General features: G+C 43.2%; 1 protein-coding gene across 2 annotated transcripts in view; it reads right to left on the bottom strand.

Annotated features, from left to right (window-relative positions):
• Window positions 1-1,667: 1,667 nt before the first annotated feature.
• The window catches only part of MAN1C1 (mannosidase alpha class 1C member 1), a 168,854-nt gene continuing 152,845 nt past the window's right edge, over window positions 1,668-17,676 (bottom strand). For both annotated transcript variants that reach the window (XM_089478463.1, XM_089478462.1), the window contains exons 8-12: window positions 13,581-13,696; window positions 10,522-10,741; window positions 7,719-7,891; window positions 5,894-6,009; window positions 1,668-2,544 (exon numbers count right to left, since the gene is read on the bottom strand). In XM_089478463.1, coding sequence (XP_089334589.1) covers window positions 2,421-2,544; window positions 5,894-6,009; window positions 7,719-7,891; window positions 10,522-10,741; window positions 13,581-13,696 — 749 coding nt within the window. In that variant the 3' untranslated portion in view covers window positions 1,668-2,420. The remainder of the gene's footprint in view (window positions 2,545-5,893; window positions 6,010-7,718; window positions 7,892-10,521; window positions 10,742-13,580; window positions 13,697-17,676) is intronic.

Below are 17,676 nucleotides of genomic sequence, written 5' to 3' on the forward strand. Positions count from 1 at the left end.
GGCTAAGCTTATTTCCCTGATATCAAAACCTCTCAACAGGATGACTCACTCACAAAGCTTTTTACTTACTAACAACTATCTATCTAGGAGCAGATTATTTGTCAGTCCCCTTATCCTTAAAATGAAATTAAAGTCCCCATTTGACAGTCTTCATTCCCTCTGGGACTTCAAGAGGTATGAATTCAAAATGGATCTTTTTGTCTTTTATAGGTTGTATGAAATATTTTCTCTCCCCCATCCCTTTCATTTGACCATGTGAAGGAAGGGCCCCCTCCCCAAAAACTCCTACAATCCAGTAATAAATGCATCTAAGCAAAGATGCTTGTGCTTAGGTTTTTTCGTTGTTCCATCTTTGAATGCTTGACTGTGGCCAAGAAAGGGAGAGAAAAAATATCTGGACTGCAGTGGAGTATTTAAAATCTATTTATCCCAAATGGGACCACTGAAGACATAAAACCAGGCAGGACTAAGTAGAACCCAATACACTTTACCCCAACCTGGTGACTTCCAGATGTTTTGGATTACAACTCCTATCACTTTAACTAGCCTCAATTACAGTTGTTCTTTTGCAACCAAAGATCTGAGTGATTGGGCAAATTTGGCAGGGTTACTGCAAAGCAGCTCATGGATAAGATGGTACAGTTCTCCCCTTTAATCAGGGGAGGTGAATATATTTTATTCCATTTGTTTTATCTTTTAATTCAGCTCAGAAGAAACACTGTCCTTTTGAGACACAAAATCTGGACAACGGCAGTGTTGGCTGCAAATAGGAAAGAAAATGCAGACCAGACCTCTCTGATTGAAAGGAAAGAAAACACAGAAAGCATGACAGCCTAACAGGAGTTCAATTTTTGTTTTGCTTTTTCTAGCCCTACCAAGGTGGCAAAGTTCTTCTGAAAGCTTTTTCAGTGGCAGCTGAGAGATCTGAGGAGAAAGACAGGAGACAGGGTTCCCTAGAACTTGTGCAGAAAAGCTGGGAGTGCAGTACACCTCCAAGTTGTAGCTAAACTTTACAAGTTTCTTGAACAGAATTCTCACAGGTGCCAAGCGAGTATTTAAGACTGTGCAAAGACCATGAAGAAGAATGCAGATCAAAATGTTCCAGGTTCCTGTTTTTTACGCATGGTGGGAAAAAAAGGAGAATGTTTCAGCAGGTGCAGCTCTTCCTGCTTTGCTTTACAACCATTTGTTCTTGTGTGCCTTCAAGTCATTTCCAAGCTTTTTTAACCCTAAGGCAACTCTATCATGTGGTTTTCTTGTCAATATCTGTTCTGAGGAGGTTTGCCAAGGCCTTCTCCTGATGCTGAGAGCATGCGACTTGCCAAAGGTCATTCAGTGGGTTTCATGGCCTAGCATGGAACTGAGACCAGCAGTACCTTTGAGAGCCATCTTTGGTATAAGCTGTATCTCTAGTTTCCAAGGGACTGCTGTAGCTTACCTCATGCCTTGGCGCAGTAGACTCCACCTGACCTGATCTCCTTCCCATCTTGGATCAATGCCCATTGTCCGCCACTGTTCATGCCCCATCCATTTGCTCCTGCAGCAAAACTATCATAGGATCTGCTTAGGTTCTGGTTTTATTCAGCTGACCATCATTTGCTTTTCGTTGTAACTATCTGGGCAAATAATAAGAGATCCAAGTCATCCAGCCACACTTCTTATCTGACAGAAATTTTTATTCTATTTTACATCTCTGAGTATTACTGAAATGAAAACATGACAAGTGCCTTGTAATATTTAGCTCCAAATGATACCAAAACCAAAGAGTAAAACGAAAACAAAACAAGACCAAAAAGCCAAGGAAAAATACTGGAAAATGAAAGAAATACACATGATGGGAAATTCAGTAAACATCTTTTAAAAGCATGAACAGCAGGGAGAGAAAAAGAATAAACACTGTTTGGGAATCAGAATTTTGCAGACACTTTCTGATCAGTTATGGCAACAAGACTGCTTATTATGTGTATCATCTTGGGGGGGAAGAGTGCAAATGGGAAAGGTGATAAAAATCAACTGGATATAAAAAGAGGAGCACAAGGTCGACAGAGACAAGAAGAGTGGCACATACCAACATCTGTTTTATGGCAAACTCCTGATCCTTTGGCCATGTGAAAATCAAGTCTGTGGGTTCCACAGAAATTCTCCGTAAAAAGGAATGTCCATGATTTTATGTATATTATGGCCCATAATCAACATCTCATTATCAGGCATGTTTCCTCACAGAGGAAAAGAAAAAAAAACCACAACGGTACTTGTTTCACAGCTTTATACTCTCCAATATAATACTGTCCGGAATTGGACGAATGCCCCCAAAATATTTTCCCGGGAACATACATACTCCTTTATCAGAAAGGAGAGAAAAAAGAAGCAAGTAACCCTCCACATCCTAGTGCAGAAACTGGGAAGGAGCAGGCGCTCCCCTACTGCATGCCTGTCTTTAGGTTAAAGTCTGTGCGGTTCACAGGCAGCGGGTGGGCTTCTGTGTTGAACACCCAGTCCTCAAGAGACAGCACATCATCTTCACAGAAGAGAAGATAGAGATACCTGGAGCCAGGAGAGAAGAGAAGGCAAACCAGTATGAGATGCCCCTGTACAAACCGTGTGCATACCTTGAAACACAACAACTCAAGAAAGTTATGGACTACAGCTCCCAGAATTTCCCAGCCAGCATGGCCCCTAGCTTTGCTGGCTAAGGGACAGTCGGAGTTTTAATTCAAAAACGTAACTTTCCCATGCCCTGTCCTAAAACATCCCTCGAAGTGCTCTGCATACTGCTGGGGTGCAGAATTCCACAGATCACAAATCACACAGAGGTGGAAGTGTTTCTAGGCAGTTAAAATGTTAAAACAAAGGTCTTAGAGAATGATTCATTAATCATTTTTAACCTGAAGGCTGAAGTGATCTGTTCCTTTAATGGCAGCCTGCTGGGTAGGGGGAAGAAGTAGAAACAGAGCCAAGAAGGGGAAGGCAGGGATTGTACTGCAGCCACTCACTCACAAACCATAAGGTTGCAAGTACAATACCAGCAAAATGGCTCAAGCTCGACTCAGGCTTGCATCCTTCTGAGATCACATACAGAAGAGGAGGACCTGTCCCCTTTGGATTCTGGCTCCATCCACTGCTGACACTGGTTCTACTTACTGCCAGCAAATGGCTTCCCAAAGATTACCCTCCAAAGGGACATGGACTGAAAAAGGCTAAAGCAGGGATAGTCCTTCAGATGTTGTTGGCTTGCATCAACATGTATGAATGCTTGCTTTTGGCAAGAATGATGGGAGTTGGTGTTCAACAATACTTGGTGGGCCAGACATTCCTCACCTTCTTTAAGAAAGGCTTTCACAGTCTACTAGCATTATATGGTGGCCTCATCAGCCTCCTCCTTTTGTTCCCTGGGGACAGAAGGAACTTGAGAGGCCAAGCTAGCTTATCAGTTTTCTGACAAGTCTCAACACACTCATGGTTGGCTTGATGGGTCATGAATTGTGTAGGCATGGTGTAAGAAGAAAGTGAAAAGTGAGGGAAAGAGCCTCTGGATAATTAGGGTCATTAAGGTGGCTTCTTCAAGGAGATATTGGAAAAGAAATGAAAAGCATCCTTTTTACCCTTAAGACTGATTTCGGCAAAGGCCCTCTGTCCACTTCCTCATTTAAATCACTCAGTCATGATTTCATTAGGGTGTTTAAGCTCTTCAGAGTGAATTAAAAGTCTTAGTTACTCAAGTACTCTTTAATCTTGTGTGGCTCTCATTACACCACACTCTCTGGCTATTGTATTGGCTTTCTGTTTGCATTCAGCGCATGGTTGCGTACAGAGACCTATTCCTTGCTAAGAGTTACATTTTCAATTCAAATTGGAAGAAACATTTGTTTCAAAGACAATGGGTGATTAACAACAGGATAAGACTGCAAAAAGAAGTACGTTACCTTCCTAATAGCAAAGAATGTGTAAGCTGTAATTCTGCACAGCATCATTCCTTTGTACCCCATGTGACCCAGATGGAAGCTGTGTTCTAGGTTATACAAACCTTAAGGGTGAGCTTTCCAATCTCCAGCAAATGAACAGAAGGGAAAGGATAGGTGGGGTGCTGTAATTGGTTGCACCTCTTTGGAGATCATCTTGTTGTACTGAATAGGATTGAGGAAGGTAAACCTTTGCCCCTCCAGATGTTCTGGACTTCAATGCCCAGAAATCTTAGCCAACCGCGTTAAGAAATTAAGCAAGTTGAAATACAAAACATCTGGAAGGCAAAAGGTTCTCCAGCCTTGTCTATGGGTAATTTCAGATGCCTTGTTGGTGGCACAGTGGTTAAATGCCTATATTGCAGCCACTCACTCACAAACCATAAGGTTGCGAGTTCAATACTAGCGAAAGGGCTCAAGCTCGAGTCAGGCTTGCATCCTTCCGGGGTTGCTAAAATGAGTACCCAGACTGTTGGGAGCAATTAGCTTACACTTTGTAAACTGCTTAGGGAGTGCTTAAGTGCACTGATAAGCGGTATAGAAATGTACTTGCTATTGCTATTGGACTATTTTCTGCTGAAATTGACTTTTCTGTCCCTTCATTGTCTTTCTATGTAAGGCTGGCCTCAGATGTATGTCAGCAAGCACTGAGAAATTATGGCCGGGTAGACAAAACAAGAGAATGCACCAAGCATGATCACAGTGTTGCGAGCCTCTTTTCCAAGGTAGATAATTTTTAATAGTATTTAGCACCTGTTTTCTTCTGCCATGAGACCCAAGGCAGCTTAGAACAAGCAACTCAGCCATAGAGCACTTTCTCTCCCAAAAGGTGGAAGAGCAACAATGGAGCAACCCACCAAGGAACAGCACCTACCAGCATCAGTTTGTGATACATGACACCAGTATACATATCAAAAAGAGGGTCACAGCCCTCTTTCTGGGCCTTCTGTTTAAATTTTGTACATCCTTTCAAGCAGGGGTAGGCAACCTTTTTGAGCTGGGGGCCGGGTTGCTGTCCCTCAGACAACTGGTGGGCTGAAGCCAAAAAATAAATAATTAAATAAGGAGGATTGCCGGCGGCCACGCGCGCTCCTTCTCAGCCTCTGTGGAGGCTTCGACCTCCACAGAGGCAGAGAAGGAGGAAGGAGGCTGCCAGCGATCACGGTGATCGCTGGCGGCCCTGCGCACTCCTTCTCGGCCTCTGCGGAGGCTTCGACCTCCACAGAGGCTGAGAAGGAGGCCGCCACCGCCAGCCCCGCAGGCTCCTTCTCGGCCTCTGTGGAGGCTTCGACCTCCACAGAGGCCAAGAAGGATGGAGGTGGCTGCCGGCGATTGCCGGCGGCCCCGTGCGCTCCTTCCCGGCCTACACAGAGGCTGAGACGGAGGGAGGAGGCTGCCAGCGGCGGCCCCGCGCGCTCCTTCCCGGCCTACACAGAGGCTGAGACGGAGGGAGGAGGCCGCAGGAAAGCGGGGAGGAGGTGCCGCCTCTACCTTCCCCTCCTCCGCTCCAGGCCTCACTGCCCTCCTCTTCCTCCGCCTCCTCCATTCGGCCATGCGTGGTGGAGGAGGGCAGCGCGGCCCCGCGGGCACCTAGAGCGGTGCGGAAGCTGCAGCGGGGGCGGCAATCGGCAGCAGGACCGGGCTAAGGCTGGTCCCAAGGCCTCGGCAGGCCAGATTCGGCCCATGGACCGTAGTTTGCCGACCCCTGCTTTCAAGTGATGACTATGAAAAATAAACTGACTCCTCTTCACAATCTCAAAAGATATGCATGGCATGAATGCAGCTACCAATACCACCCACTGCCCCACCAGTTCCATCCAACAAATCAATTTGACAAAGAGCTTTTGTAACTGGGAATTAATTCCAAAGTACATCCCAAGACTCTGCAATGGCTGGAGGAAATCCAACTACATCTTTAAGATGTTAAGACTTACTTTAGCGTCTCTGCTAGGAAAAAGCTCTGTTGCATGTTGTCATGACTAGGGGTAGTGGCATAAACATCACGGATCCCAGAGAACCCCGCTTCTACTCGGCAGTTTTTCTCGAGTGCCTGGTTCGTGGGATCAGAGAAAGAAAGTCAAATCTCTTCCAAGAAAAACAGATCAGCAAACAAATTGCCCGTTAATCCCAACAGGCTGGATTTCTCCTGTGCACTTTTACAAGCAGAATCCAGCTTTTTGAGAGGTTGCATTTCCATGGAAAAATTTCTGATGATTCCCCCAGGGTCCAAGAACATACCCACCCTTAAGTACTGTAATAGGACACAGGAACCCTCTGATGGTTGGCCCTTTTTTGTTACACCCAGTCGTCTGTAAAAGCTCTAAAACAAACCACTGGTGAAGACCCATCTTGAAATATTCTGCAGTTGGTTGCAGGTTGCCTGATAAATATGATGTCCAAGAGGACATCTGTGAAACAGGATGCGGGCCTAGATAATGTTTTGGTCTGACTGAACATGGCCCTTCTGTTCAGTGAGGTGGCCCTCTGAGGAGGGAAGATGAAGCAATTGTCACAGATGGCAAACTCTGGGTAATGCTATAAAGGACAGTATGGTGGGAAACAGAACTTTCTGGGCTCAGGGGTTTAAGTTACAAGAGGATTTTGATGCTCCCACCACTGAAACAAACAGGAGACATACAGGAATCCTAGCCCATATAAATCACTAAGCCTAACTGCCAAATCAAATTCAGGATGATGATGATGATGATGATGATATAACAAATGTCTAATTCTATTTTTCATATAAAGGAATAAAAGCAAACTACATAACAATTATGAATATGCAAGGGGATCTTGTAGCACTTTTGAGACTAACTTTGCAAAAGAAGTTGCAGCATTAGCTTTTGTAGAATTGGCCTCCAAAAGCTAATGCTACAACTTTTTTTGCACAGTTAGTCTCAAAGGGGCTGCAAGATCCCTTTGCTTGCCGATATTCCAGACCACCATAGCCATGCCTCTGAATTCTAACCGAAATATGGACTCTAATCACATTATGTGTATCTGTTTTACTTCACATTTGGCTCCAAGTCTGGAGTTTGGGATTCTGACACCTGCCCAATGTCCCTAACCCAGAATGCCAGAACTCTTCTCAACTCAAGGTCTCTGCTTTCTGACCCAACATATTGCCATAGTTCTTCTACATTTGAATTCAGCCATCTCTGAGGAATGCTATTAGGGATGGGGACTGTGTTGTAACTATTTCGAGGGACAAAGGAATGCACAGAGTACAAGTCTCCATTTCAGAATTTTGGACCATTTACAGTGTCTTGGAACTGTGTTCTGTGCCAAATTTCAGTGTTCTGAATAGGCTGGAAGAAATTTAATTATCTGCTAATATAATTAATCCTGCATTTTACAGGCAAGATTGACAAATCCCATGTTCACAACCTCAGACGTTGTTTTACTTTTATTATTAGGGCTATGCTTGCACTTCATACCATAGCTGTAAGCAAACTGAGAAATACCTCTCTGTGTGAGTGAGCAGGCCCCAGTCAAACACATTTATTTCATAATGGCTATTACTGTTAACGATCATCACAGAAGGTAGCATTCCACAAAGAAAAGCAAACTGGAGAGTGGAGGTTCATTGCCTTTTCAGATTTCAGAGGTCAGAGTTCTGACTACAACTTCCATAGTCCCTGCCTCCATGCTAGCTGGAGCTTCTGTGAGTTGAAGTCCAAAGCATCTGGAGGGCCAAAGTTTCCCCACCTGTGTAGTCAGGGAAGGGGACCTTGCTTGTGATATATTCTTTGATGGTACCTGTACAGCTTCCCAACCCCATTGTCTGTATTTGGGATCGTGCGTCAACCTCCACAGGTACAGGTAACTTTCAACCACTTCAGGACGCAGAATGTAATACCGATCGCTGAGTCGGGTGGCCATTGCTTCGGCGCCAGAATCAAAGCGAAAAGCTTCAGGGCCCAGCTTGGTCTCTAATGAAGGAATACATTAAACAGTCAGAGGATGCTTGTCACATCGAGGAGGCTGATTTATTATGCAAGGGTTGGAAAGCCCTCCTAAAATACATACATTCTGACAACTATGAAGTGGAAACAGACCTGTGTGACATCCTAATAGTTTAAGGCTGAACATGGTAGGAGTGCTCCCAGCCCTGAGGGGAGATGGAATTTGCCCCAGTTGTTAACCCCAATGAATCCACACATGTGATGGGATCTAGCTATTTATCTATTAAAGATATCTATGTATGTACCATCCTGGATATTTCAGGGTGGGGTATAGACAATAAAACAAAATTAAACAAGTAGGATAAAACAATGTACAAAAACCAATTACTCAGCAGGTCAGAGTCAACCCATGGTCATCAGAACCCAAAGACAAGAGTGTAGAGCTAGTTTTAACATTAACATACAAGAGCACCATTAGGGGCTTGGATGAGCCATTCCTGCACTGTGGGGGCAGGGAAAAGAGAATCAATTTCCATATCTCCCGACTGTATTGCTCTCCCAGATAGGAAATAAAGGAGAGCCTCTCTAGCAGACTTCAGTGCTCAGCTGGACTGACAGAGGAAGATGTTCTTTCAAGCAGGGGCACATTATCAATAATTCAATGGGTGTGACTGTTCTAAGCCCCTCACTCACCGCAGGCCCAGTGCCAAAGGGAAAAGGTGTAGCTTGCATTAATATTTCCCCAAGTCAGTTCTTCCGTTTCCTGACATTAATGTTATCCTCAACACTGTGTGTGTTACAAGCAAAAATGTGTGGCATCAGCAACTGAAGAGCTGAGAATGGTTTCATACATGAAGATTATTGTGCTGTCTATTGCATTATGAATTGATTGAATTGTTATGCCACCACTTGTAGAAAAACTTGCATGAACTGGCTCCAGGCCCCCAGCACCTTAATCCAGACACTCTCTCTACCAAGCAACCATGCTTCCGCCATTGCTCTGTTGCTTTTCTTGAAGCTTCTCTGACAGGTTCTCATATTCACTTTTGAGGGTTGCACTGTTTGGAATTGCCCAGAACTTATGGGAACATGGTCACTGAAGTGAAATGTGTTGGCCAGAGTGCTCTTACACTTCACAGAATGCTACACTAGACAGGTCTTTGCTCTGGATCAAGTTGACTTTTTATATTAGCATGCCAAAAACAAACAAACAACAAGACAAGCTGCCTTGACAGAATGGCTTCTTTAGTAACAGCTACTGGGAGCCACTTTCCACCTTTGGGGCAACCCTAGTGGAGCCTGCCAATTTGTTTTGCATGCTTGCGTTCTAGGCTAATGTTCAGCTGAAGTCTCTCATTTCAGGGGGAAAGGCCCGGGGGGGCAGTGATGGATGCAAAGCTTTGAGTGCTCTGGGCATAGCTGAATATTCCATTATCTCTGAAGTGATTTACTTGTGATAGCAGTGCCTTGCTGGCCTGTCACACGGGGGACCAATCAATGCAGCCGGTGGATTGCTCTCTTCACCTGACAGCATGGAGTCAGGCACTACAGTCGACAGTATATGAAAGGAACGTTATATGGACGGCTTTGTCCCTTAGTGTTATTCTGGCATTTTTGTCAGCTGCAAGCACAAATCATGTAAATGTCAGACAGCTGACACTTTCAGTTGCCCAGCAATCTCCTGCATTCTTAAATGTTATTCTGCTGATGGTTGTCTTTCTCCCTTGTAACCTGAACTCCTTTCCGTGACACCTGCAAAATGCTCTCTCATCCTCTCTGATTTCCTTCATACCCCTCTGCTAAAAGCGCTTGTTCTGAAGTCGCTGGCTCATTCCTACACCCAGTCTCCATCTCCAAATGTTGCTGCTTGGGCCTACACACTAATCCCTCACTGGCAAACCTTTCTTTCCTACCTGCCATCCTTTGCTGTCATAAGTATAGAAGCAGAGCCATACTGGATCAGATCATAGGCCTATCCAATCCAACATTCTCTTAACTGTTGCCAGTGGCCAGACTTGCCTGTGAGAAACCCACCAGCAAGACATGAGGGCACCTATACCCGCCATCTTGTGTTTCCCAGTAATGGATACACAGGGGAGGAACTGCCTCTGTGCATCAGTTCTTGAACAGTAGTCATCTTAAGCAGTAGCCACCAATGGCCCATCCTCCATGAATTTATTCAATCTCCTTCTAAAGCCAGCAGCTATCACTACATCTTGTGGCAATGAGTTCCACAGTTTAATTATGTGATACATGTAGAAGTACTTCTTATTACCTGTCCTGAATTTCTAATTATGCCCCCATCCTTCCTGCCACTAAAATGCTGCATGGATGCTCCTTGGGACAAGAAGGGTCTGTCTTTTTTGCTCACATATAAATAGATTACACTGACCACCATACCAGCTGAGAACAGCCATGAAAGGGGTAAAAGACAATCTGTTAATAGCTGTTGCTGGGGGTGAGATGGAACAAACCTTGAAAAAGTTACCCTTCTGGTAACTGTGGCCATGCTGGTTGAGGGATTTAGGCACTGCGGTTCAAAAAGTAGCTTTGGAATTGCTTTGTCAAAATGATCAATGAAGAAAGTTGCTTAAACTGTACTAATGGGTGAGCAGCCTTTGTACTAATCCCTTTTTAGAATAAGTCTGGGCTTTTACCTGAGCGGACATAGGATTCATGACAGGTGTTTGTTATTTCGGCAGCTAGCTCCATGTGACGCTGCTTTTGCTCTTCCGCTGCATGCTGCGCCCCGAGTGCTATCATGCCACCAGAGAAACAAGCCAAATGGCCCATCTTGTGGTCCAAGATACCGCCTCGCCACTCTGCAATGTAAGTCAGTCCACCGCCCGATTTTTTTACCAGGTGTTTTTCTATGGCCTAAATTTAATAGCATTTGAAGAAGAAAAAACCCCACCAACAACACATGTTATTTGAGAGGAAACAAAACATAGCAAAATATGCCTGAGCAGTACTATTTTACAGACAGAAAAATCGTTGAGTTGGGAAGAAAAAGCATCTAGTTCACCTGTGCCAACGGAGGAAATATGCTACTAACTAAGGCATCCCCAATTTATTTTATTTGTTCGTTTTTCTATATCCCAACTATCTCCCAGGACTCCAATATAAACAACCACAAAAAGCACACCATTATAAATATTAAAATACTAATTAAAACAATTTAAAAACACCTCAATAAATGCAAAATGCCTCCTGGCACCATTATTTAAACCCTGGTCTGTATCAGGCAGTCTATTGCCAAAGGCCTCCATGGATACATAGGTGCTTCCCTGCTGGTGAAAGGGCAAGAGGTGGTTCAACACTTTGGAAGCAGCCACCAAGAAGGCCCTCTTTTATGTTCTTACCAAACCTGTGTCATAGTGGTGGGACCAAGGGAGTAAGCCTCCCAGAACTGTTTTAAAGGTGGAGGGGATTATTCATTTCTACATCCCTGCAGGTACTTGCAGGGGGAGGGCAAATTACTTTCCCCATCTATTGTCGAAACAAGCTAGCTTCGTAACAGGTGGACTGAAGTTCTAAAGTTGGCTTGTTTCAAACAAACTATTGTTGAGATTAACTCATTTGGTCAGATATGGATACCTTGACAAGCTGCAATTTATCAAAAAGGAAAGCAAAATCTTCCAAATTCCTTCTCACAGCCATGTCAAAGGTATGAAGGAGCACACAGGTCCAAGGTCTTCCATGGCGATGAAAGGTGACTACATTTAGCCATTGTTTTTAGAACTTCAGGTTGGTAAATGAGCTTTCCATTCAGTTTGCATGTTCTGAGTATTATTCAAATTTGAACTGGGCGGGGGGAAGCTCTCTATGGAGGATCCTTTTTGTTCTCACAGACACCCCCCCCCCTACAGTTTCTTGAAGCAACTTTACGGATGTTTTTAAAATGCTTTTTTAACTCCTGTTTTTAGTTTGGTGTTTTTTTTTCCTCATTGTGTGAGGGATGGCTGGATAAACAAATACACACGCATGCTTCAAAAAGAACAGCAGCCTGCCTGATGTGTGAGGAGAGAAGGAGGAAAACTGACAGTATTTGGTCTGTTGAACAGAACAGCTGTAATGCGAGTTGCAGAGCTGGACTCACGCTGGGGCTGAAGAACCTGCTGTGTCCATTCTTAAATTCTTACATCTGTTTGCACTCGTAGCTTCCATCCTCATTATAAAATGAAATTATAATAGTCTGCCTCACCAAGGCAGTTAATGATAATGGGGGAATATATGGAGTGAAATGGTTTCAGAGAAGAAGCACTGTAAATAAAATATTTTCCCCTTTGATTTTTTAAAATAATAGCCATGGAAGCTTTTGATGTTTGCCTTATGATGTGGTAGTGTCCTTCATTAGAGATTTTTAAGCAGAGACTAGATGAACACCTAGCGAAGCTATCTGTATTCTCCCACCCACCCCAAAAAATAGCTTGCATGCGCTTTGCAAAATGTGTGAGAGGCCCCTCTTCATGGGCTCTGGAATACAGGGGGGCAGGGGGGCTTGAACCTTTTCCCCAGACCATGCAAGGAGGGCTGAACCCCTCCCTGAAATGGTCTGGCAAAACTGGACCGCCAAAGCTGTATATAGCTAAGCCCCCACAATAATAATAAATGTACTGAATGACCAAGCACTAAAAAAATTCAACATAGCATTTTACACTGAGCCCTCCAAAAAATAATGGCTACCTGCAGTCCACCGATGTGCACTTTCTTGAAATAATAATAATAATAATAATAATAATGCTTTCCCCAAAAAATTGGAACTCAGAGTAGCTTACAATCTAAAAGAACAATACTGTACAGTTTATAACATACAGAGATGAGCTTTAAAACTAGAATTAACGTATTATAGTATAAAACACATTGCTCATTGAAAGAATAAAATGCAGTTTAAAAAAATATTAAAGCATTTTAAAACAGTACAATTAAAACACCCCCAGCCCATTCTGCCCATTCTTTAAAGACTTTCTGTTTTAAAAACATGTCTGAATAAAAATGTCTTAGCCTGCCAACAGAAGGACAATAAGAAGGGGGCCATTCTGGCCTTCCTTGGAAGGAGCCCCAGAGTCTAAGGGGCAGTAACCGAGAAGGTCCTCTCTCGCATCCCCCTCAACCGTGCCTGTGATGGCGGTGGGATTGAGAGAAGGGCCTTCCATTATGATCCGGTACTGGTCCCAGAGGAAGCTAAACTGTATGCTTGGAGGGCCCTTCTAACATTGCACTTGTAAGAATATTCATATTTAAGAGTGATTCGGTGACAAATCACATTAAGACTAACTACAGTTAAGAATTTAGATGCAGTGCTGAACTGTGGTTAATAAAAATGGAAATGAAGGCTCTCAACCATCCTTCCTGTGGCTTCAAAGTAGAGGGCAGGAGAAAGATCAGTGTTTGGAAAAAGTTACACTATTGGATTGCAACTCCCATAGCCTTTTAGTTAGTATGGGGGGAATATGAAAGCCTAAACCTCACTGAGACATGCTCTCTTCATATCACTGTCTCTTGTGATGTTCAAACTCCTTCATCAGGAAGACAAGTAATGGGCCTAAATTTGCCCACTGACCTCATGGCTGAGGTGAGATTTGAATACAAGCCTTACAAGGTTTAAATTCATGAATGGCAGCTTGTAAACAACATACTACTATTTGGGTTTTCTACATCGTTATCTTCCAGAAACATGGCTGCAAAAGGAAACAAACTCAATTCTTCTTTTTACCTCCAATGCATTGTCATACATGGTCTTGGCTTCTACGTCTCTCTTGTCTGACATAAGCCAAGATTTGATCAGGTATTCATAAAAACTGTCTCCAAGGCCACCAATGGAAACATGATCTGTTGCAACGAGAAAAATAAAACAATAAAAACAACACATATTTTAAAAACGCAAGTCACACAAATTCTAGTCAATTAATCAACAGATTAAAATTTGTTTAAATCCGCAAAACAATCATTTTGAAGACAGATTTCCTTTGTGTTGAAGCAATACAAGTAAATGTTTCTGCAGGTGTCATCCTGGAAGAGCCATTCCTCTTTGTGAGAAAGTGTATTTTCTAAGAAGTCAGTGCTTATTTCTGCTAGTCCTGGGACATGGTTTCAAGGCACACAATGCAACCATCTTCCTTTAACTAAGGAAGGCATAGGTAGTCAATGGAAGGGGACCATTTGGCCACTTGGTTGAATTCTCTGGTGGAAGGAAACTAGGGGATACAAACACACACAGCCTGAATTCTGAGAGCAGCTTTTAAATTTAATCTAACTTAATCTAATCTAATTATTTTATTTAATATAAAAGGGTTTCAAACTGTTAATTGTAACCATTCAATTGACTAAACACTGCAGTCTCTATCTGTAATATTTTTGGGCTGATGGCTTGTGAGAGTGTTAAAATGAGAATATTTTTAGTTGCCCCAAAGTAACAGAGACTTGCAAGGTTTTGAGTGCAAGCAGGTTTTTCACAGTGACCACCCATTTTCTGTAGAGAAGTGGCTCTACAAAGCCCCCTTTGAGAACCCGGTGAAAGCTATGGATCCTCTGTATAGGAAAAAATGCACTTAAACACCATTTTCAATATAACAGGAGGGGAATCACGCAGAGATTTTTTTTCCTACTCAGGTCCTGGACTGGCTAGGACTAAAATTGTTGCTGCAGAGTATCTTGATCAGCAACACCTGTTGGATTTCCTCTTAAGCAAGCCAAGGAAACTATTTCCATCTCAGAAGCTTCAGAAGGTACTGACCAGCCTAATGCTGAATAGCTCAAAGGGCACTCTTTGGCCACTTTTGTGATTGAGAGGTAGGCTGGGCAATTTCAAGCATCTTTACACTGCGTAAATGTAATGTCTAGAATAGTTTTAAGTATTCAAATATATATTGCTTTTAGAAAACTTGGATTATCAGGCTTCATATTGTGTAACTCAAGCTTTGCAAGAACTTAATGCATTTTCATTTTTTACACACACACACACAGATTGATGTGCAAATCTACAGCGCTAAATAAATAAATAAATAAAGTATAGATGCCACTCAGATGGTCTTAGAAAAAAGCATGGGAAACAAATTGGCTTACTTAGAGTCACAGGATCATAAGAGCTAGAAGAGGCTTCAAGGCTATTATGATGGCTGTTCAGTCCAGATCCCTGTTCAATGCAGGATCTCTAGCTAAAGCATCCTCAGAAGGTCGCTGTTCAGCTTCTTTTTGTGCATTTTTTTTTGTGTGGCCTAAGTGTGGAATTTGTCTGTAATGAATTTCATTTTATTAATTTCCTCAAGGTCTAGCAAATTCCTCACTTGCCTGGAAGACAATTTCATGGTCCAAAAGGTGGAAGAGGCAACAAGGGGGTCAGCTATTTTAGATCTGATCCTAACCAACAAGGATGACTTGGTTAATGGGGTGCAAGTGGTGGGATCCTTAGGTGGAAGCGACCATGTTCTCCTGGGGTTTGTTATACAGTGGAAAGGAGAAGCCAGGCAGAGTCAGACACGCATCCTAGACTTTAGGAGAGCGGATTTCAGTAAACTTAGAGAAGTACTGAGGGCGATTCCATGGTCAGAAATACTAAAAGATAAAGGAGTTCAGGACGGATGGGACTTTCTCAAAAGGGAGATACTGAAGGCACAATTTCAAACAGTTCCAGTGAGAAAGAAAAACGGGAGGTGTCTCAAGAAACCAGGATGGATGACTAAGGAACTTTCAACCGAGCTAAGTTTGAAACGGAACATGTATAAGAAATGGAAAAAGGGGGAAATCACGAAAAAGGAATTCAAAGAAATAGCAGGCATGTGTAGGGGTAAAGTCAGAAAAGCTAAAGCGCAGAATGAACTCAGGCTTGCTAGAGAGGTTAAGAACAATAAAAAGGGCTTTTTTGGATATGTCCGCAGCAAGAGGAAGAAGAAGGAAACGGTAGGGCCACTGCGTGGAGAAGATGGCAAAATGCTAACAGGAGATAGAGAAAAGGCAGAATTACTCAACACCTTCTTTGCCTCAGTCTTCTCAGAAAAGGCAAAGGGTGCTCAACCTGAGGATAATGGAGCAGAGGACAGAATAGGGGAATTTCAGCACAGAATAAGTAAAGAGATAGTAGAGGAACACCTTGTAAATCTAAATGAATTTAAGTCTCCGGGACCAGATGAACTCCATCCAAGGGTATTAAAAGAACTGGCAAAAGTAATATCGGAGCCATTGGCAATCATATTTGAAAACTCCTGGAGAACAGGAGAGATCCCAGCAGACTGGCGAAGGGCAAACGTTGTCCCCATCTTCAAAAAGGGGAAAAAAGAGGATCCCAACAATTATCGTCCAGTTAGTCTGACATCAGTTCTAGGAAAGATTCTGGAGCAGATCATTAAACAGAGAGTCTGTGAACATCTAGAAGGCAATGCCATAATCACAAAAAGTCAACATGGGTTTCAGAGAAACAAGTCATGCCAGACAAATCTAATCTCTTTCTTTGACAAAATTACCAGCTTGGTAGATGAAGGGAATGCTGTGGATATAGTATATCTTGATTTCAGTAAGGCCTTTGACAAGGTTTCCCATGACATACTTGCAAACAAGCTTGTAAAATGTGGGCTAGACAATGTAACTGTTAAATGGATCTGTAATTGGTTGACCGGCCGAAGCCAAAGGGTGCTCAACAATGGCTCCTTTTCATCCTGGAGAGAAGTGACCAGTGGGGTCCCACAGGGCTCTGTCCTGGGCCCAGTGCTATTCAACATCTTTATCAATGACCTGGATGACAGAATTGGGAGCATACTTATCAAATTTGCAGATGACACCAAATTAGGGGGAATAGCTAATACCCCAGAGGACAGGATCAAGATTCAAAATGACCTGAATAGACTAGAAAGCTGGGCCAAAGCTAACAAAATGAAATTCAACACAGAGAAATGTAAGGTATTGCACTTAGGGCGGAAAAATAAAATGCACAGATATAGGATGGGTGACACCTGGCTGAATGAAACTACGTGTGAAAGGGATCTAGGAGTCCAAGTAGACCACAAGTTGAACATGAGTGAACAGTGTGATGCGGCAGCTAAAAAGGCCAATGCTATTTTAGGCTGCATCAATAGAAGTATAGTGTCTAGATCAAGAGAAGTAATAGTGCCACTGTATTCTGCTTTGGTCAGGCCCCACCTAGAATATTGTGTCCAGTTCTGGGCACCACAATTCAAAAAGGACATTGAGAAACTGGAGCGTGTCCAAAGGAGGGCGACAAAAATGGTGAAGGGTCTGGAAACCATGCCCTATGAGGAACGACTTAGGGAGCTGGGGATGTTTAGCCTGGAGAAAAGAAGGTTAAGAGGTGATATGATAGCCCTGTTTAAATATTTGAAAGGATGTCATATTGAGGAGGGAGCAAGCTTGTTTTCTGCTGCTCCAGAGAACAGGACCCGGAACAATGGATGCAAGCTACAGGAAAAGAGATTCCACCTGAACATTAGGAGGAACTTCCTGACAGTAAGGGCTGTTCGGCAATGGAATGCACTTCCTCGGAAGGTGATCGAGTCTCCTTCCTTGGAGGTCTTTAAACAGAGGCTGGATGGCCATCTGTCAGGGATGCTTTGATTTGGATTTCCTGCATGGCAGGGGGTTGGACTGGATGGCCCTAGTGGTCTCTTCCAACTCTACGATTCTATGATTCTATGATTCTATGATTCTAGTATATCTAGGTCTTTTGAATTCTGTTTCTATCTTCCAGTGTGCCTAGATAAAGAAAAGTGGACTAGTATACTGGGAAAATTCCCTTTCAAAACTGACTCTGCTTAAATAAGTGAGAATGCATTAACTTTTATTACATAAATGGCCTTTGACCC

The sequence above is a fragment of the Sceloporus occidentalis genome, unplaced genomic scaffold, assembly GCF_023333645.1.
Source record: "Sceloporus occidentalis isolate IW3139 unplaced genomic scaffold, rSceOcc1.0.p SCAF_13, whole genome shotgun sequence".
NCBI lineage: Eukaryota > Metazoa > Chordata > Lepidosauria > Squamata > Phrynosomatidae > Sceloporus > Sceloporus occidentalis.